The 22,776-nt window shown below is 42.9% G+C and overlaps 1 protein-coding gene across 2 annotated transcripts in view; it reads right to left on the reverse strand.

The window, feature by feature from the left end:
* Positions 1-22,776, reverse strand: part of LOC144753555 (cytochrome P450 2D6-like) — a 294,974-nt gene that overhangs the window by 116,645 nt on the left and 155,553 nt on the right. For both annotated transcript variants that reach the window (XM_078641207.1, XM_078641214.1), the window contains exons 3-4: positions 20,456-20,608; positions 12,314-12,474 (exon numbers count right to left, since the gene is read on the reverse strand). In XM_078641207.1, coding sequence (XP_078497333.1) covers positions 12,314-12,474; positions 20,456-20,608 — 314 coding nt within the window. The remainder of the gene's footprint in view (positions 1-12,313; positions 12,475-20,455; positions 20,609-22,776) is intronic.

Below are 22,776 nucleotides of genomic sequence, written 5' to 3' on the forward strand. Positions count from 1 at the left end.
GATACTATTGCCATCCTATGAGTCATCGCCCAATCCTCCCCATAAAGTAGAGGAACAAAAAATGAAATCAGTCCCAATAAACGCAAATAGAACCTCATGGATGAACCACAGGCAACCAAACCTCAATAACCTGAAAAAAATGACTTTAATCCCCGAGAAGCTAGATTCAGTAAGTGACATCCCACAGAAACCTGTCTCATGCCTACTAATAAACTGCCGCTCAGCAAGGAAACATGCCACAGCCACAGATATAGCCGACTTTATCTTAAACCAGGAAATCAACGTAACCATCCTAACAGAATCATGGCCAACGGAATCCTTGTGAGACTTGACAGAATTAAGAAAATGGGAGGAGGCATCGCCTGTTAACATAGACATCGCAATCACGAAAGTACACTCAGACCCCCTTGAATCATGTGAATACCGCGGGCTAACCTTAGCCTCTTGAGGGCTCATGACGAGCTCATCTCGTCATGAGGCAGAGTGGCGCTGTGCTCATGACGAGCTGAGCTCGTCATGCCCTCCGCGGAACGCCCACGCGGGTATAATTCCCCTGCTGTGCTGGGCGTTCCATTGAAATAGGCAAGGTCATGACGAGCTCAGCTCGTCATGAGCACAGCGCCACTGTGCAGCATGACAAGTTGAGCTCGTCACGAGCACCGCGGCGCCGCGCGCGGCCCTCCTCCCTCCAGCACTGCGGGGGAATTAGCCCTGCGGCGAAGGGGTTAAGATCCACAGATAATCAACTTTGCACACTATAAGCATTTTACCATCCCTCAGTCAAAAACACCATATTCACAGGCCAGCTGATAGAAATCATCACAGCAAACTCTGCTCCTCACTCCAGCGACATTTTCTTAGGGGACTTCAATCTTCACTGGGAAGACCACAATGATAGTCAGGTCAATTTGCTCACCATCAGGATTCAAGCAAGCCGGGCCGAAGACGGCTGCAATGCCAGAAACCGGTCCCCGGAAGCTTGTTTCCTTTCCAGTAAAGAATTGGCTTGGTAGTTTGGTCTGCCCTGTTCCCATGATGCACTGGGCCAGGGACAGACTAATTTGCATATAGCCAGGTTCTGAACTGGGATGGTGCAGTGAGCTAAAAAACGGTGATGGATCAAGCCCTGATCCTTTGACGAGGTATGAGTGTTCTGCTTAATTCAGATGCTCTGTCCATCACCACCACCTTTCATGAATCGTTTTGGCCACTATAGGAGTGGCAGGGTATGCTCAGACATAAGTCCCTTGCTCACTGCACCATCAGGATTCAAGCAAGCCGGGCCGAAGACGGCTGCAATGCCAGAAACCGGTCCCCGGAAGCTTGTTTCCTTTCCAGTAAAGAATTGGCTTGGTAGTTTGGTCTGCCCTGTTCCCATGATGCACTGGGCCAGGGACAGACTAATTTGCATATAGCCAGGTTCTGAACTGGGATGGTGCAGTGAGCTAAAAAACGGTGATGGATCAAGCCCTGATATTTTGACGGGGTATGAGTGTTCTGCTTTATTCAGATGCTCTGTCCATCACCACCCCCTTTCATGAATCAACAAATATTGAGCCAACACATTTCTGAATTGAAGCTTCGGAACGATTGCCAATCAAGGTTCAGACCAAATCACAGGACGGAAACAGCAGTTCTTCACATACTGGATGACGCTCTTCTTGCCTTAGACCGCAATGAAACTTGTCTCCTAGTACTACTCGACCTCTCGTCCGCATTTGACACAGTAAACCATGTCAAAATTCTAGACCGGCTGGAGGAAAGGATGGGACTATCAGGCACGGTCCTAGAATGGTTTAGATCCTTCCCAAAGAACAGATCGCAAAGATTCAAGGTGAACCAAATACTATCAGCATCAACCCCTAATCTTATTGGAGTTCCACAGATCAACACTATCCCCATATCTATTCAATCTTTATGTAGAACCTCTAACAGACATTTGACAGCAGGCAAACATATCCTTTCAAATGTATGCAGGTGACACACAGATATATATCAAGATGACTTCATTGGAAGAGATTACCATCATGAACCTGGCATTGAAGAGGACCGTTCAATGGCTAACTAATAATCATCTCAAGCTTAACAGGCATAAAATAGAATTCCTTCTGATTTCACCCCAGAAAAGCTGAGCTAGGATGATGGAATGAACCAATTTGATCACTGTGCTAAACTGTACTCCAAAGATAGTTGACTCAACCAAGTCTCTTGGTATCACGCTAGATAAGAACCTGGACATGCAATCTCACATTAGCACGATGATTAAAACTGCCTGCTTCCATCTGAGCTATCTTAGAAAACCATTAATTTCTACAACAGATCTCAAAACGGCAGTCCAGGCACTGGTAATCTCGAGGATTGAGTACAGATGCACAACTTTATCAGGACTACCCAAGATTTGAAAAGCTCCACTAAAAACCTGTCTCAATGTGGCCACAAGACTCATAACAGGCTTCAGAAAGTGTGACCACATCACCCCACACCTGAAAGCACTTAACTGGCTTGCTTATGAAGCAAGAATCTAGCTAAAGATGGCATGTATCACACACAAAGCAATACACTACAAAACACCACATTGACAGGAGGCAGCAGATGCTCTCGGAGCAATAGAGACCTATTACTGAAACCTGCCCTCTTCCGTAAGCAGATAACTTATTATACAGCATTCTCTGGCGTGGCTCCAAGAATCTGGAACTCACTCCCCCAGAGCATCAGAAAGATCTCGTCCACAACAGTTTTCAAAAAAGAAGCTAAGACCTTTCTAATGAGCAAGTGCCTACCATAAGTAACAAAAGACCAGACACTGTTATTATACCTTTTAGATCACAGACTATGTTAACACAGATAGATCTCTAGTAATCGTTAGGACATGTATACATGTTATAGTAAGCACAAATTGCTTCATTTGTTAATGTTTGCATCTGATTTTTTTATGTTTGTTAATGTTTGCTTAAAGGTTTGTGCCAAACCGGCCATCGAAAGTTCTTCATTATGGCATTGTGAAGCGCTCTGATTGGGTCATGACTACGCTATATAAAACACGGAATAAATAAAAAGAAAGCAAAATGTATCACCATCGTTCAGGTAAGGCACTCTCAGCAGAATGATCCCTAGCTGTTTTTCAACACCAGGCAGGCTGGCTTGGGACAGTCATAAAGTAATTAAGTAGCAACATTTGGCTGATCAAAATTGCTCATGCTATACTGAGTGAGGTTAGAACGATGAAAGTTATGTAATTAAATTCTGAAAAAGAAAATGATTCTTATATGGCGAAGTGACCAGCATGTAAGTGACAGCCAATAATTGCATGGAGCTGGCCAAAAGGATTTCTAAAGCATTGAAGTGGTCTACTGGTAGTGCCTAGCTGGTGCATTCACTATTGGAGGTTTGTTTACATGAGAACTCAGGTTAAAATACTATGAAAAATCAACAAACCAGTTTAGGTAGATGGTGAATAAAGGCAGTGATGGTGAGAATACAATCATGTTCAATGTCTTTATCAAATCCCCATACTAGATCCCTATGTCATCTTCTAGCACATAGGCTCTTTTGAAAGTCCAGTCCTTCTAAGGTTTGATTTTGGAAAATGCCATGTTGCAGGACTTTCAATGTGCAAGTCTGATCCACATGGAGCACCTAGTAATTTTCCAAAGCCCCTTGTCAATAGAACACTGTAACCACAAACCAATGCCAGAATTAGTGTATTCTGTGAGGCAGAAAAATGAATGGAAATATATACAACAAACTAATCAGATATTATCATAGGAATTCATAACTTATTTGTGTCCCCTCATGAGCTCTGATTACAAATACTATTGGAGGCAAGGCATGTTTAGATGACAATATAGTAATATCTGCCACTCAGAGTGTGTTAAACGTGCATACAACTAATATTATCAAAAATAATATTTGTAGGTGCTGCAAAGTTTAGAGGTTTCTCAGAAAAGTTCACTATTTGTCAAGATGACAGAAGACAAGAGGATAGCCCTGATAAAAATCACTTTTAAAGAAAGTCATACTTTGCAAAGGAGAGTATACGAGGAGGATTTTAAAAGGGAATAATAGCCTGACAAATACTGGATGATGTTATGACCTGTTAGATCCCCTTGTTGATTATCCAAAGAAAGAGTTAAGCCTTCTAGAAGCCTACAGGCTGCTCTTCATAGAACAGTATATGTGAAAGGTGTCACATGTCTGATTATGAGAGTCTCAGGAGAGGAAAAACCACAAAGGGTAAACAATCTCATTGCCAATCCAGTAGCTTTTGATAGGAGATGAAGGAAGCATCAAAGCACCAAACCTATCCTTACATCAGGGAGAAGAAAGTAGACATGTGAAAACCAGAAGTAAAATCCAGACTATGATCCAAACGCCTAGAAGCAAAACTCAGGTGCAAGTTCAAATAAGAGGCAAAGAGATACATGTAAAACCAGGGAACAAATGTATCTTCCGCTCTTGATTGCTTCCTTTATCAATACTTCAAAAAGAAACCAACATCACAAGAAAAGATTCTTCCACATTTTGGACTGGGAAACATGTGGTGCATGAGGACATTTTTTAGAGTGGATGATGTTACTAATGTCTCTGGGAGGCACTGCAAATGAACACAAATGGTCTAAGTGTCTCTTAAAAGGCCACCCAACACCTTAAGGGTGATATCATGAAAAACTCCAAAAAACCAAGACTACCACACTAAACCAACCTTGAAACCTAAGTAGAATACCAGTCTGAAACATTACCAACCAATTAACTGATCACTCACCATCAGCATGTCACAATCTACTCACTTAATTATGAACTCAAGAAACTCCCTCCACATAGCCTTCCCTAAACTGCAATCTCTAAAAATGCAAAAACACTAAATGCTACCATTCATAAAAAACATGCAGCAGCTTTTAACTGCAGACCTATTCAAGAGATTACAATTTGGAATCACAAAAAATTATCACCACTTCATTGCCCATGAACTAGAGCCAGATAGTGGATCCAAATGTCATTACTGACAAACAGTAACTTTGTGAGAGACATCTAGTAACGACTAGTTGAACTGCAGCTCTTTGTAGAATTATTTTGATATTGGACACTATAATATTCACTGCCACTGCTAATCTCGTCCCATAATGCTTTGCAGGGCCTTTGGTTGGGATTGTATTTTTGCCATAACTGTGCTTGGGGTGGTCCTAAGAGGATGGGACTGCCACTGAATCGTTCAAAGTGACATGCTCTTTGTGTTCAAGGCATCTGCTTGGTTCCCCCCTAGGTTAGGGGGAACCCAAAATCATCACCTCTCTCAATTCTTGATATTTTTCCTTTTAAAACTTCACTTTTATGAATTGGTTATATGCTTTTTAGAATGTAAAGTTGCTTTATTAAAGCATTTGTGGGTGCAGGTTAGTAGCTAACTCCGCTAGGAGGAGGAATGGAGTTTTTGTCTGACTTCCGTGTTTTTAATGGAATGCGTAGTTAACAAATCTCCGTGAACTCCGCTAGCGGAGCAGAGTTTATTGCCCAGGCCTAGTTTAAAGAGGGGCACTAAACATGGTGTATGTTAACTTCAAGAAATTTGTGAATATCAACTGTGTTAGCATAAGTATCAATTTCTTACACTCACAATCTTTAGGTTTTCTCCTTTCCTATCAACAGTGAGATAAAAGACTATTCAAGTTATCTGTTTTTGTGATATAAAAGCCCCTCATCTCAATGTAGTACAATACCGGTTGGAAGAGGTTGTGAACCTCCTGGTATCACTGAAATGCTTCCTATTTTTGGAGAAAATAATAGTAAGGACTTGTACGGTTCAATGTCCTTATTGTGAGTGCCTTATGCCATATTGCACTCTATTTCAGCATTCTTATGGGCCCGTATGCTTTCCTGCACATGACTCTTGTGTCACAAGTGTACCAGCAAGTATTCTACATGTGTTTTGTTGTTGATAACCAACGGAGTGCTACACTGTTTTGCAGTGGAGTGGTCTACCCAAGTCAGAACTTCTTTTAACATAGAGGTCTCCTGTCTCCATGTAAAGGTATCCCTAAATTAATTGCTGGTTTATTAAAGGCGCTTTCTGTGCCACCTAAAGCCAGAATTGTAATTAGACATTCACTCACCTATACAGTTTGTTGTACTAGAAGACCTCAATAAAGGATGTCTCCTTTACCACTACTTTTGCCTTCTTCATTGAGCCTCTATCAGAGAGTCAGTATTGGAAATGGGTTTATGCACCACTTTAAAAATTGAGGCTTTTTTTTAAATGAATACTTATTTTTTTCTGAAGGCTAACAACATTTTTTTTATATATTGATTCAGGGCTTTATTTGAGGAATACTCCGTCCTTCTCGTTACAAATGCATTAGAATACAATAACCTGTAGTTAGGCAGACTGCTACAGAACAGGGTTTATTTATGATCAATTGACTTAGCTTTATACATACACAGTAAATGGTAATTGGTTCTATGTAAGGCTCCCAGGTTTTCGTTATTACAGGTAAATACAGACAGAAAACCATATATTTTCCTATCTGTATTCACGTTTAAATAAGGATAAATACGTGCATTAGGTTTTCTTTTGGATGATTCTCACTACTGTCAGTCGTTAGTGTTAGGTCAATAGCTGTGCAGGTGGACAGGTAGGGGAGTTAAAAAAATTGAAACAATTGTTCAATGAAGATTAAATAACTGCAGAATGCACCTGTTTAAGCTGTTCTACAATGCAAATGGTTTCAACTGACAGTACTGTATTGTAAATGGCTAAAATCCAAACATGAGTAAACATTTGTACGTTAAATAAATATGGAAATATAGCTATTGCAGCTTTATTTTTTACACTAAGCACAAAATAAATATGGATAAATAGAGATAAAATGGGCAAACCAGTACATCTGGATAAATACAGTCGCAAATGGACCAGTAAAAGATCTGCAACAACCAATATACACCCTCATTAGGAGACAGGCAGAGTGGAATTACCTTATGGAATTCAGTTCCAACTTATACCAAGTGGGTTGGTGTTACTGCACCCGATGATTCTGGGTGAGTGTATTCTACACTGTACAATTGCGTGAGGTTTTGGCTATAGCATATGCTAAGCCACATTCCTTGTCATCTTTTCTGCCAGGGGTGTGCATACAATGCTCCCCCTTCCAGAAAACACCTTCCCCTTTCCTCTTGTACTCTCCGCCCCAACTCAACTTTTACCCCATACCCACCCACAGGCCTGCGCATATATTTACCATGTGCACATATAGCAGTTGTCCTACACAAAATTCTCAAGGTACATACATAGGGTGTACAGATAACTGGATATCTCATAATCTGAGCAATTCTATTTTCAAGATGGAAGTGTATGAATCTATTCTGCTGTGCGTTTCAATTGATTGCATTTCTGGCACCCCTTGTGGCAGTCCTGAATACATTTAAAGTACAATTGTTCTTAAATAATTATGTCTGAGAAACAAAACAGCGCTGAATACTTGAAGAAAGATATGGCAAAGGGAAGGTAATATGGTACATTTGGATGGCCATTTTAAAGCATCTGGGCCAGTTTTTACACTGCTTGCTTGACTTTTCCAAAATTCATCATTGTATGAGGCTACAATCGATCCCTCCTAACTTAAGCATTTCCTTCGTGAAATATCTCACAGGGGTTTCTTCAAATTCTCTTCAAGTATAGTTGATTTCAATAACAAAGCTTGTTCTCTAAGTAGCTGTATCTCATTCCTAGCTGTGTCTCATTCCTAGCTTAGTTGTGAGGCACTGCTGAATTTATAGGAGTAAGATACACTCACAGAACATTATACCTGGAATTTCCCAAACTCTCCTATATTGAACTGTAAGGCAATGCCTATTTTCGCATGATAACCCCCGAGGTTTTGTGCTGATGCTGCTGTTTTTTTTAGAGTGCACTGAGGCATGCTAACTAGATTTCAGTGCCAATGCTCTGACCCTTAAAAAGTATATGTCTGATTGGCTTACCCACAGTTGGCTTAAGTATAATTACTTTTACATCCTTAGTATATAGTACCAGGGGTACCCAGGGCCTGTAAGTTAAAGAGCCCCACGTGGACTACAGCACGTATCAATCAATCAATCAGGGGATTTTTAGCAAGCTACTCACCTGTGAGGATCTAAAGGCACCTGGGGGGGAGTGGCGGGGGGGAATCAACAGCTCCGGTCAGTTGAAGAGCCAGGTCTTGAGGGCCTTCCTAAAGATGTGCAGGGTGGGGGCACGTCTGATGTTGATCAGGAGATCATTCCAGGTCTTGGCCGCGATATAGGAGAAGGTTCGTCCACCCGTTCGTGCTCTGTATTTGTGCGGGGATTTAGCAAGGCAAGGTCGGCAGATCGGGGGTTCCCCTTGGGTATGTGAAAGGAGATACTTATTATGCCACCACAAGTGTGAAAAAGCAAAGCAAGACTTCAAGCCTGCCATTGTTGGCTGGCTGAGTAGTTTCCGAACTGCTAACTTGACATTGATATTTAAACTAATGACAATGTCCAGACCTTCCTTTTTAATATATTTAAGTCACACCTAGGGAAGACGCATTAAGCCCTAAGGAAGGGTGCTGCATATTTAAAAGTAGGACATGTGTTTTTATATCTCTTAATTGTAAAAACTGTAAATTTTAATTTTTGATGTAAAAAAGCTAGTAGCCCCATTAGCTAGTACAAGGTTACATGCTGACAACTCAGCTGTGCTAACTTCTGAATGGGACTACGAAAGTTGGTATTTCAATATATCAAAAAAATCTTTATATTAAAGCCAGTTTGATACCCAAGTCTAACTTATTGTAAAAGTAAATGGCAACTTTAGAAATTTGCCACTCTGTTCCGCAGGTTTCCCAGTGACCGTTTATGGTCAATGGCCCGAGACAGCCTGCTACCCCCATGGGGGGAGGTGTGAACGAGGAACACAAAGGGCCTGCCATTTGAAGAAGTGTTACCACTCCCAGACAGGAAGCCCAAACTTGGTGTGTGCCCAAAAGACGAGCTTCATAAGGAAGGCTGACTTTGAAGGGCAATGGTGGACACACACAAGAGAAGCTGCTGTTTTGTTCTCGTAGACAGATTGGCGTCTGGGATAGACAGGCAGAAACAGTTACCAAAGCGGTTTTCCTGTGAGGACGTAATCACCAGGTAACCACATCTCTAGTGTGGCTACCAAGCTCCACAAATCAAAAGAGGGGTTCTGCCATCCTGTAAGTGTGCAGAACATTGCATTCTGGGATAGCAAAATGCCACACTTTGCAGGAAGTTATCAGGTGGGAGGGGACCCAGTAACCCATTAGCTAATAGTCCCCACCTCCCCCAAGGGCAAGTTGTGGCCATAAAAGTGGCACCCTGACCTCAGATTGCATCTACATTGGACAGAGGAATGAAGAAGAAGTGCCCTGCTGTTCCCTGGATCCGGCAAAGAGAGGCTGCAACATTGACTGGACTGCAGCTCCTGACCCTTTGGCTAACAAAGAGAGGCCTGTGCATGTTGGGCCCTGGTAGCCTGCTAGAAGAAACATCATCCCTGAGCCCCAGACTGAAGACCTGACTTCAATAGTCGGCTGACGTCATTTTTCAGATACAGGGCCACAAAAGCTGTAGAAGCCTGCCTTGGCGAGTTGGTACCCACAATCGATTGACCGCCATTGACAACCAAGAAGCAGAATGAGAGATGGAGTCTCAATGCTTAAAAGTTGCACCAGAGCCTACTGGATCTAGGAGAGTGCATTTTGGTAATTCAGACACTAGCCTCAGTTAAAGGGAACCACTGGTTTTGCTGTAACCAGAGACCAGTAGATCAGTTCCAACAGTTTTTTAGCTGGACTTCAAGGGACATCGACCCCTGTGGCCAAAGTCAGCCCATCATGTTTGCAAACCAAAGGGTTGCCCCAGGAGGACACCCATCACTGGATTAGCCTGCTCAGCATCTTTCAACATCCTTTATCCTTAGCATCAGGAGCACTCCACTGATGTTGATAGCGGTTTGCACATAGAGCCTCAAACTAGCCTGGAGACTGCTTTGACTGCAAGATATTGGCCCTGTCAAGCCTATTTGCCCCTGTTTCTTGCTCCCTGTCATAGTTGGTCACCCACAGAAGACCAAAATAACCAAAGACAACTTTAAAAACGTTTTCAAACGTTTTCCAAGCAACCACAAACAGCGTTAGTTTCCAATGTTTGAAAAACAGTGATTTTTTATTTGCTTTGTAATTTATATCCCAGGGACCATTCAGTGGATTTTGTTCATTTTGGTGTCTAATAATAATGCAGCTACTTTCATAAATCAGTGCTGTATTTTCTTTGTGTCGTATTTCTTTTTTATACTCCAAAAAGGGGGTCATTGTTCCAGAGGAAGAAAGAGAGGGGAGAGGTCAAAGGTGTAGATAGGAGAGTCAGCTAGACTCTTACTTGATGCCCTCACACATCCCAAGGGATGTCATGCTTAATCATAGGCCGGTTGCTCCTCGTCGGGCCGGCACTGTAATGCCCTACTGGCCCCCGGAAGGGTCACTTTAGCAGAGATATTTTAAATTTCTCGCCATATGATGCTTGTGAGGAAGTGCTCATAAAGAAGTGAGTGAATCTAAAATTGACTAGAGCAAATCGATGCTATGCCAATTTAATAGGTGGATTCTTCTGCCAAAATTAAAAAAAACAGATGGTTGGTCCTACTAGAGGATTATAATGACCCTAGGTAGTCAGATGTGGACATAAGTATTAATAGTTTATATTAAATCGGTCAACATGTTTTGCGCCCCTATCTGTGAATGGAAGTGTGCAACGCCCCTCCCTAAAGTGGGGTGGTGCCACCTATTAGATCCTATCTTGAGTAATCTAACCTCATCTGCGTGAGGGAAATGCCCCCTGGGTCAAGGAGAAAGGGTGCAGGACCGTCACAGAGGTTAGGCAGTCACATTGTGTGAGCACACAAACTCGTCCTGTTGTCTGCCAGACCTCCGGCCAGATGAGGAGCAACTGCCCTGTGATGAAGTATGGCATCCCTTGGGATGTGTGAGGGTATCAATTAATAGTCTCTCTGACTCTCCTATCTATACCCTAGACCTCTCCCCTCCCCCTTTCTTCTTCAGGAACAGTGACCGCCCTTTTAGGATTATACTTTGTATTGGAGCAAGGGCACTGGATCTTTTTTCCCTCTCAGTCCCCCCCTCTTTGTCAGAGTATTACTTACTTATTCAATTGTTTTGGTACTTCTAAATGCTTTGCACTAGTTCCTTTGACAAAGCCTGACTGCTCAAAGCCACAGTTATTTAGGTTTGGCCTAAGGTTTTTCAAACGAAACTGACGGGACACAAGATGGGTTTGCAAGTTTATTACACAGCAATGTCACATAACCACACCATATAATGAACAATTTTCCTTACATGTACTATTATCCCCATTTTTAGAAATTAAATACAAGGGGAAATTGAAAACAAATGGTCGCTTACTGCCTGATGCGCACGTCGAACAAAGCATCTAAGATTTGGAAAAGCATCTTTTATATCCAAAATATCGACAGTAGGTTTGGTTCCTCTAAAATTTCTCAATTTTCAGAATCTGAGAGATGTCTTGTCTTTCATAGGCACCCTTTCTTTTCAAAAAGAATGGGAAAGGGCACAATACTGATAGTAGTTTATATTCATTAATTAAAGGTCATGTGTTGCACTTTTTCCCCAAATACTTCTAGGGTCACAGATAAAAGAGAAATCAATTACTAGAGGAAATTGAAAGATTATATGGATCCATACTTTAATGCATTTCTCCAAGCAAAAAAATGCAGGAATTATTAATTCTTGTTTACTTCCAACCACTATGTAAAAAGCACAATGTTGTATTTGATTTCTCCTGCATATTACCCGAGAGAGTCGTAATTCAAAATATTAGCAAACATAATTTTTAGAGGTGAAAGCCAGATACACTAATATATATTGTGGAAAATTATTTACAATGGGATGGATTCCAGGGAAATCTTTAGTTCAGGGAATGTATACATGTTTGGTATGGATACTTGCATTTTTAAGAGTGACTCAATAGGACACAAAAGATTCAAGTTGGAGTTGTGTACATCCTGACCCCTTGGGATTCTTGACTATTCCTATTTGGTCATACAGAATACTAGAACAACAGCTGAAGGAAGGAAATGTGTTTCTTTAAGTTGCTTTGCCATTCTGTTAGTATGCAGTTACATAAATAACACCCATTATCGTTCTGTTTGTCAAAACTATTGTTACAGAATTCATAAAATAATACTAATTAAAGCCAAAGTTACTTTACTGCTGCATATTACCTAGTAATCTGTGCTGTGATAATATTCCTGACTCACCTGCAAAAGTACATCGGTGCCAGAGCCTATTATATCCTCAAATAGTTTCAGCACTTTCCGGAAACTTTTGTCATCATACTCGAAGCGGTCCCCAAAAATGATGGAGCAGATCACATTGCTCACAGCATTGTTTATCATGAGATGTGGGTTAAATGGACGGCCTGCAAAGAGAAAGCACAGGAGAACCAACAATAAATGCAGGTATGGGCCTAAATGTTCAAAATAGCTTCTGATAACCAAAGATCTGGTCAATCTTGTCTTAGCTTCATTTCTAAAGAGACATGAACCAGCAGCTCAGGGCTAGCTCAGAAGGGACATATGCAGGAAGCCCTCAGCTTACGAACTAAGGGCCATTTATAAACATCCCTGGCTTTACAAAATATGGAACATGGATGGACAGCCCAGTCGCCAGACCTGTGCGTGGATGAACAGAGTGATTTTGACTTTAGACCTGCGAAGAACTTGAGAGAGCCTGAGGATTTAAAACTACATTCTAAAATTCAAAATATCCATTTAATAAATTGACCGTGCAGAATTGAAAGAGTCACAAGAGGTGTCAGAGGCAAGCCACATGAAAGGGCCTTTAGGGGATTTTCTTCTTAACAAGACAAAATATTAGTGCATTTAAAAGTACACCGCCAACTAAATTGGTGATTAAAAGGTAAGCGGGAGAGAGCTCTAATTACCGAGCAAAGTCTACCTTTTGCTACAGTACTTCGAATAGTGCTCTTGGATCATTATTCCAATGTGCTCATGAATGACATTTCTGTGACTATATGAAAAATATTATTCTTGCAAAATGAATTTTAATAAAAATTACAATTATAAGGGGCTGTATCCCGAACAATAATGGTCAGAGATCTGGCCACTTCAGGTTTACCACACTCATGCCGGATGGTTTGGTAAGATGGTGGTGACTTTTCTTGGTAAAGTAATCAAACGAGGGTGGAAACGATAATGTAATTAGGAGCAGTGGCTAAATTATAGAGTCAAGATATGGAGGCCAATTTTTAATCCCAAATTTCCCAGATTATCAAATTGCATGATGCTGGCACTTTGTTCCTATACATATCACGTCCCTTATATTGTTGAACCTCTAAGAGATGTCTCAGTATGCAAAGTGTGCTTTACATGGATATCAGTAAAGTAGTCACACTTGCGATATATGCAAGATTATTGATAGGAAAATGGCTTGTTGCCTGTTTTCACAATTAGTTCAGTTCAAAAACTTTATTTCGATTAAAAATCACAAAAGTTGATGCATGACACATGAGCGGTGAGATTAAAAAAGCTCCAGAAATCCAATACATAACAATTATTCATCAATTTCTACAAATTAGACAATTAATCGAAATGGATATAAATATACAGATAACACATTAAAACCATATAAAAACGAAGGAGAACCCCAATATATAAAAAACGTTTAAAATATTTGGTTTCATCAAGCAGCAATCCAGAAAAACTACCAATACTACATTTGAAAAGCACAGTACAAATAATAATATAAAGTGCATAGTGTAAGGAACAGGTACAAGAAAGGTTTTATCATCTAACATGGGCTAATAGGTTTCGAACGAATAACCCATACCCATCACAAGAACCTAGCGACAGCGACCACTACCGGCTCTTCCAATGATGTAGATAAAATCCTAACAGCCTCATTGCTCGACCTAGTTCCCATGTTCTGACATACAGGTTTCAACCATTTATGTCTAGGTTTGTGATAGGCTGGACAAGCAATTAGAATGTGGATCACTGCCTCTACCACATCTAGACAATGGGGACAGGCACTAGTATTCATGCTGTTCCATTTAAATGAAAATACCTTTGTGGGGAGAGAACCCACCCTAAACTGATGGTATAATTTTCTTTTTTTGGGGCTGGTAATTAGGTCCCAATAGCCTTCATACCTGGCTTCGTGTTTTAGATCAAGAAATGCTCTAGACAGAGAAGGCACAGTAAGGGCCGCATAGCGCATGGTTACAACCATGTTCCAGTATGCTGCCTTAAACTCTGCCTTGGACGGAAAAACAATATCCCCTGGGTTGGTTCATAACCTACTCATACCCATCTCACTAAGTGTATTCCTCACACACCTTAACCATGAAATTTAGTTTGAGAGATCCGAGTTCTTGACATCATTTAATGCCAGTGCGTAGTGTTTTAACTCTGGAGTCACCCAAATCCTCCTCCAATAACAACTGGCCTAAACTGTGCCACATCCCTAATGGAGTGGCAGCCCAAATCCAAAAACAGTGGTAACAGCGGGGTTGACTGTGGGAGCCCAATTAAAGACTGCATAAACTTGTGTTGCGCTAAAACAAAAAAATCCAGGCTAGCGTAACCCCCACAGCTCAGCCCCATAGAGGATTGAAGCACCAATTTTGGTATGATATATTTGGAGGACCGGGGCTATCGGTTTTGTGTAAGAGGATCTATGCTCTTTAATCAATACACCTGACAATTGGGCGTGCTTAACTGTGAGGAGTTCTACTTGAGGTTTCCAACTCCCATTGTAATCAATATGAACCCCCAGGTAGGAAAAGATATCGGTTTGTTCCAATGCACCGTCCCTCATTTCAACTCTGCCGACAGTCAACTTACGTTTGTGCAGGACCATGTACTTTGGTTTGTCCACATTGACAATTAATTCATGGTCCTCACAAAACTCCTCGAATCTAGAAAGGGCTCTTTGAAGGCCCTTTCTTGTATTTGAAAGGATGAGGGTGTCGTCGGCAAACATGAGTAGGGGGATCCTACTCCCCGCTAGGGAAGGTGCGTTGGTAGGGAAATCCCTGAAATAACTCACCACCCCATTTATATATAGGGAGAAGAGCGTCGGGCCCCCTTCTCTATTGGAAACCTATGGGTGAGGCTTCCCTGTACACCCCATCTCCCCTGCACATAGCTTGCAGTATGTAGCTTGACCAAAAGAACTAGGATCTTAGGTAGCATGCCTAGCTGCAAAAAACAGCACCACATCTTGGTTCGGGGAACGAGATCGATAGCCGACTTCAAGTCGACAAAAGCAGCATATAAGGTGCCTCCCCCTATTACCACAGTGCGCCACTAGACAAGTATAAATCTGAACACATGGTCTTTGCTACTTGTACAAGACCGAAAGCCCGCATGTAGGTGGGACAGGATGTTGGATTCCTCCAGCCACGACTGAAGTCTATTTAGAATCATTCTTGCCAGGACCTTTTGTATGCAATCTAATAGGCTGATGGGCCTATAGATCCCTGGAATTGTACAATTAGATTCTAATTCATTACTTAAAAAGTGTTCATCAAAGCCACCCAGAGCAACCCAGGCTAGAGGAGGAAGCCAACAGAGGTGAGATAGAGAGAATCGGCAGTGACTGGGCTAGCCTCATATTACTGGTTGCTCAGTTTCCAGAGTGGCACACTGCAGAGCAAATCATGCTAACAATTCAGTGCTATTACACGTACATTAGAATTACCAATGTTCTTTTAACTGTTGTGTTAGAAATGGGGTCTCTAGTTGGCAAGGGCTTGCGCCTTTGTCCAAATAGGGACCCTTCTTCCTAGTCAGGATAAGGGAGTTACAATCCTAAAATAACCCCAGCTCACCCCCTTGGTAGCTTGGCACGAGCAGTCAGGCTTATCTTAGAGGCAGTGTGTAAAGCCTTTGCACATAACCAAAAGTAATACAGTGTAAGCACTACAAAAGGACACCACACCAGTTGAGAAAAATATCCAATATTTTTATATACTTAAAACAAGACCAAATCGATAAAGAAATTCACAATACAATACTTTGAAATCTTCAGTTATCAAAATAACCTTGAAACACAGTTCCATGATGTCGATAGCTCCGTTCGGGGTTATCAAGGTGTCGTGACCAAACAAATCCAAACAGTTCTAGCTGACCGCGGTGTTGTGGGCCAGCTACGGTTTCGGGAAGACCCGCAAACTGTACCTATCAGAAATGCAGGGCATTGGCGACCTCTCGTGGAGCTTCTGAAAGCACGGCGTCCGCAGGCGTCGGTTCTGGAGGTCAGTGCAGGAGTTGTCGGGGGCCCTCGAAGTCACACGCATTGTCGATCAAACTCCTCTCTCGTGAAGTCAGGAGCGCTGGTGTCGGCAGGCATCGAGTGCTGCCGTGCAAAGTGCAGTGGTGCAGCGTGCGGTGCCCTCAGGTCGCGGTGCGAACAGCGGCTCGGTGGCGGTGTCAGATGGTGTCGTCGGTAAGACAAGGGTCGCGGTGCGAGTGGAAGGCGGTGCTCGTCACAGTGCTGGAAGGTCATGGCGCAAGCAGTTGCTGAAGCGCTGTCATCGCCTGATGAACTGGAGTCAATGGTAGGCCAATGCGGGATGTGGGATGAGGGCGGTGCGTTGTGTAACTTTACGAGCGGTGCCCTTGAACCACGGTGCAAGCAGCGGCGTCGATTCCGGCGTGGAGTGGCGTCGTTGGGGATACCACGGCATCGTCATGAAGCGATGCGGTGCGGAGTGTGGTGCCCACAGGTCGCAGTGCGAGCAGCGGCTCTGTGGTGGCCTCAGCAGGCGGCGTCGGTGAGACCAAGGTGCGGCAGTGGCCTTGTAAACGCCTTTGAGTTGTTTTTCTTCTGTTGCAGCACAAAACACACAGTTCCCGGTGCTGAGGGCAGAAGAGCTTGAAGTCTTTGCTGTTCCTGAGACTTCTTTAACATGGGGCAAGCTCTACCTCAAGCCCTTGGAGAAACTCACAAAAGTAGATTGCAGAACGTTCAGTCCAGTCCTTTCACTGCCCAAGACAGAAGTAGCCACTGCAGGCCAACACAGCAAAGCACACAGCAAAGTGGTAATTCCTCCTCACAGCTTCTCCAGCTCTTCTTCTTGGCAATCTTCTTGATCCCAAAGAGTTCTAATGTTCTGGGGTTTGGGCCCCAATATTTATACCACCAAATCTTTTGTCCTTTGAAGGCAGAGGGTCCTGTACCTAGTCCAAACCAGTTCCGGTCAGTCTTGGAGCACTTTGTTTACAAGACTCCTACTTTCTTTTGACAGCGTAGGCCAGGGACATGAGACGCACTACAGGAGGTGGAGCCAGCATTGTGGAAGGCAGGCACAGCCCTATTCAGGTCCCAGATGCTCCCCCTTCCACCACTCTACATATAGATGGGTCTATTCAGCCATGTGCTGACTCACCCGGTCTCCTGGAGCCACCCCAGCCCCTGTCCCTCACAAACCAGACATGCAACCCACAACCTAGCAGAGGCAGGCTGGATGGTTAGGCAAGGCAATACCTACTTTCCAAAAGTGGTATTTTCAAACACAGAATGTTAAACCAACTTCACTAAAAGATGTATTTTATCATTCTGAGTTCAGGCATACTAAAATGTATTTTCCTATCTGGTCCCAATGTAAGTTATATGTATAGATGTTACAAACAAACTCCCATGCTCTCCTATGGGGACAGATAGCCTTACAATAGTGAAAAACGAAATTGGCTGTAATTCACTCTCAGGACATGCCACACACACCAGGGCTTGTCCTACCTTTCACATACAATGCACCCTGCCCACAGAGGTACCATGGGCCTACCTTAGGGGTGACTAAAATGTAGAAAGGGGAAGTTTTAGGGATTGGCAAGTGGGGGCACCTGCCAATACAACATGGCAGTCACAGACTGCACACAGGCTCTGCAATGGCAGGCCAGAGTTACACCTTATGGGCTGATTGAGTGGGTGGCACAATCCAGTGCTGCAGCCCACCAACAGCATTTGATTTATGGGCCTGGGCATGCACAGTGGACTTTACTAGGGAATGACACATAAATCAAATAGGCCAATCATGGAAACACCAATCCATAACACATTTTACTACAGGAGCGCTTGCACTTTTCCACTGGTCAGCAGTGAGAAAAGTGTGAAGAATCATTACACCAGCAAAAACAGAGTCAAAACAGGGATGGCAGAAAGCAAAAATTCAGGGGAAACACGCCAAAGGATGCCAAGTCTAACATGGTCATTACCACATGACTGGAGAAGTGAATTAGGGGTCTGCTCTCCACTGCTGAGTTACTCGTTAAGGCTGCTACTAATGTAGCCAAGGGAGTTGAGGCTTAGAGGCAGATTTAGAGTAGTGGGTGGCTTGACAGCCCACTCGGTCAGTGACTGCTATGGCCTGAGCTCACATACTTCAGGATTACCATAGGCAGGCGGATATGTCTGTGCCTTCAGGGAATCTGCAATGAAGCATTGCTGATGGGCACCATAAGTGAATTCTTTGCACTTGTGCCTACTGTTGGCAACCAGTTGCTTGACTGTGTTAGTGGTTTTCCTTCCCAAATCATCTCAGTTGGAGGTTTGTTGATGAATTGATCTGACCTTATAGATCAAATGGATTTGGTTTCCAGAGCACACAATACTCCCTGTCCTGTTGGAAATAGCTTGTAATCTTCAGATTTAGGTGCAGGGATACCAACCACAACCCTACCTCTCACCCAGTATCTCTGCATCTAAATCAAGATAGCCCTTAATGAGGCCCAATGAAGCAAATTAGGCTGCTTGATGTAATGGAATATGTGAGCTCTCCATTGCGTTCTGCCATGGCAATATTTAAGCACAGAGCAGGAAGGTCTGCTACTAGAGACATAGGCAAAGGAGAAACCCATCAGAGTATGGATCGTGTAATGCTCAAGTCTGGATTCCCGAATAAATAAAGCAAACTGTACCACCATAATTATAGATACAATAATCCCTGGATGTTAATTCACCATAATCCAGAAGTTGAAGTGATGTCACTAGTCCTATGCCCTTGCCCCATTATAATGGCATCTCAGGAAATGTACATACCCATTACCCCAGTCTCATTACAGGATGCATATTCCCATAATGCTTGAGCCTAATATTAGCATGGGAAGTGAAATCATTAAAGGAAAAATGACACATCAAAGGAAGACCAACATTTTTTAAAGCAAATAATAAGATACTGTAGTTATCAGCCCTATAGGAAGTTGCTAACATGATGCTCTTGGGGTGCAGACTTAACATGCTATGGATACAACAACTTAGGCTAGCTACAACCATCATGTACCAGGCACAAACATACAATACCAAAAAGAGCGGCATGTGCTCAAGTACCCCATCATATAGCAAATAGACGATTTCAGCCTCACACACAGCCTTCAATGCCCAGCCACAGTCTCAAATGCACAGGCACAACAATCATATATAGACACGGCCATCATATAGGTACATGTACACACTCATTAGCATAAGTATAGCCACATATTATCGACACAAATATTTGTAAAAGAGTATTATGTCTATTGTAGTGCCTTTAAACCTAGGTACCTTTGCACATACATAGTCTCCTGCAAAGCTTATACAGGGTTATACAAAGATAATGCAATTCATGCCCAGGAACTACCTCAAATGCCTAAGCACAGTCTTCTATTAATAGTGGAAGTTCAGATACCTAGGTATAGCCTCATTCACCCATGTTTTTCCTTCTGTTCCCAAGCAGTGCCTATGTACTCTGAGCAGAAGGGCATGCAGATACCTGCGGCAATGACATGCAGAGGAGAGCTTAGTATAGCTCTGTCACAAGAATGTCCACCTTCCCCACTCTAACTGGTGTACCGGTACTGAGACTGAGAGCCACTCCTGTGTATCCCATGGTGGAAAGGTAGAAGGTTCTGTAGGACCGCTACAGTGTCAAGGAAAGAGTAACTCTCAGTAATAGGGCTGTTCTTGTTTTATTGCAGCATAAGTAGAAAAGAAGAAGTTGAAACTGTTTCGGCCTTTCATCTTATCAAACTTCAAGGTATCCTAATAGTGGCAGGGCCAGTCCCACCATTGCCTCACTTTTACTCCCTTTGCCACTGTGTAGTGAGGTGAGAGAGAGGGAATAGATGTGTTTTGATTATCTCTCAATTTTAATGCTGATGGGCTGGAGGCCAAGAGCGTGAAAATGCAGAAAGTAAACTCTGGTCTAGGAGAGACCTGTTTGGGTTCTTCCCTGCCACTGTCCTTGTTATCTGTAAATCTGAGGTCGTAAAGCTAGAGTTAAGAGTTGCATTCTCTGGAGACCTCCAAATTGCATTCCTGCAACAATCTTCTACCACAGGGAGACAATCTGCCAACTGCTTTGCTGGAGAGTGTGATACTCTTCAGTGGCAGAAACTTACCATCCTTGGACTTAAATGCAGAGCAGAGAAATCCAGCCTCTTCTGTCACTCTCTCTGCCAGGGACTTTTTTCCCAGCCCAAAGTCTCTCAGAGTGGAGAGTGAGAACCTTCTTACATCCCTCCATGACTGACCATATCTTGCTAACACCACTCCTGTAGAATTAAAACAGAAAAAAATACTCAGCGTATGAGCAGTCATATAGAATAAAATATGATAATGAAATAAAAGAAAACATTCATGAAAAATGTATTGGAACATAGATCTGTAAATCGTATTCATTCTGTAAAATGCAAGTTAGGGTCATAATGGACAAAATGAGGCATTGACAAAGCAATTGCATGTCATTTTTGTCAGCGGAGATAGGTGAAGATTTAAAAGGTTTAAACAAGAGCAGAAGTAGTGTACTTATATTAAAAAAAGAAAACAAATGGAGCCTAACAAATTACTATTTTGTAGATTTGATTTCATTGTTAGATAAAGCACTAAACAAGGAGGATTATTCTGAAAATCCTAGGTACTGTTATCATTCCACTTCCCCCAAAAACAGGATATGCATATTGAAATTCAGGTTTGATCACAGTGTAACAACATGCATTTCATCTATCTTTTCTGACAACTAATAACCTTGAATCATGCTAGGAAGGGCCTTATGATTTTAGAACGTCTGGGCATATTTATTAAGAGTTGCATCGCTCTTGCACCATGCAAGGGTTCAAGAGTGACACAACACTTACGATTGATTTATCAAGCCATGCAAGGCCACCTTGCGTGGCCTGCATGGCTTGACAAATCTACAGAAACGCAAAGCAGTACAAATTGCTATGCTGCAATACTATGCCCCTGGGAGGCATTCTGCAACACACATAGATAGAGGAAAATGCCTCAGTCAGGGCCGGACTGACCATAGTGGGCACCGGGCGTTTCCCCGGTAGGCCGCTAGGGTGGGCGCCGGTTTTGGGCCCCTGGGGAGCCCATTTTTGTTACCAGGGGTCGGCAGTATGGGCCCCCTGTAACAAAATCGGCCTAAACTGGCCGTTGCAAACTGCTCGACTGCACTCCCCCTCATCTCAGGGGGGGGCAGCTTAGCAGTGTGCCAGGGCCGGTTTCTGTTCCCAGTCCGGCCCTGGCCTCAGTAGCGTGTTTTTCTGCAGGAAGTAGTCCGTTATTGCATAAAAACTATCCTGATCAGAAAGCAGGCACCCTTTCACCATGGTGCAAGGGTACCTGCTTTGACAGTAGGCAGCATGTTGTGCACCAGCACTTGGAAAGAACAGGAATGAGCCGTAAGTGGATGCCGGCTCCAAACACCCGTGATTCATTCCATTTGGACTGCCTGCTCCATTAAAACGACTGAATTCAGCAGCTGTTCCCTTACTGTGGATCCGTGCAGTAACCCTTAGTCCTTCTCTGTACCCTCTTCCAGAGACATCCCAACGTGACTTCATCGGACCCCACCTGACCAATAGATGCATCCTGAATTAGCCTGATTTTTTTGACGGACTTCGCACACCTACGGTTGGGATTCCTGTCGCGTACTACGCCACTGTTATAAAAATAAGAGTAACCTGGTCCTGATGATGGCCTAAACACTTCAACTGGCTGAAACGCCGTCGACTCTTACAGCAAAAATCTTGGCTCTAGTTCCTCGAGGATACCCATCTTGACTTCATTTGTATATTAACATTCATTGTTTGGGTATCTTTACTATGTAAAAATGTCACCACCAACTGTCTATTTTTCCGCGTCCCTTTGTGTCGCTGTACATACTTTCTCACGTGTCACTTGCGTTGTCACCATTTCAAGAGCACTTGTGCACAGTATCCCACAGGTTACATGCCATTTAATGTAACACAGTGCTGTTCTTACTGATGTTGAAATATATGAAGTTATTTGTAATAATTATATGCAATCCCAATTTTTTATTGTCCAATTGTATTTTTGTCTCCGTGGTTTCTCCTTCTGCTCCCAGCAATTAATTGTGCTGCTTTAAATTGACCTTTCACACAACACAGCGTGGCATGGTAGCTCGCTGCACTGAGCTGAGTTTCATGAAAGTTTGATAAATAGGACCCCCAGTGCTTAATTTGTAAAAGAACGAGCGCTGGTGTTCAGAACTCTGCTCAGAAGCCCACGGCCGACGCAATTACATGTCATTGAGTCAAATACCAAGGCTGCATAGTGTGGAATCCACCTTAGGCCTTTTTAATCCACTATCAAACACTCCCTGCCCCTTTTATCTCGCTCCTGCTTTGTGACGGTATTTCCGTCTTTCTCATGTTCTTCCTTTCCCTTGTGTGTGTTTTTTCCTCTCTTGCTTGCA

The sequence above is a fragment of the Lissotriton helveticus genome, chromosome 1_1 (assembly GCF_964261635.1).
Source record: "Lissotriton helveticus chromosome 1_1, aLisHel1.1, whole genome shotgun sequence".
Lineage (NCBI taxonomy): Eukaryota > Metazoa > Chordata > Amphibia > Caudata > Salamandridae > Lissotriton > Lissotriton helveticus.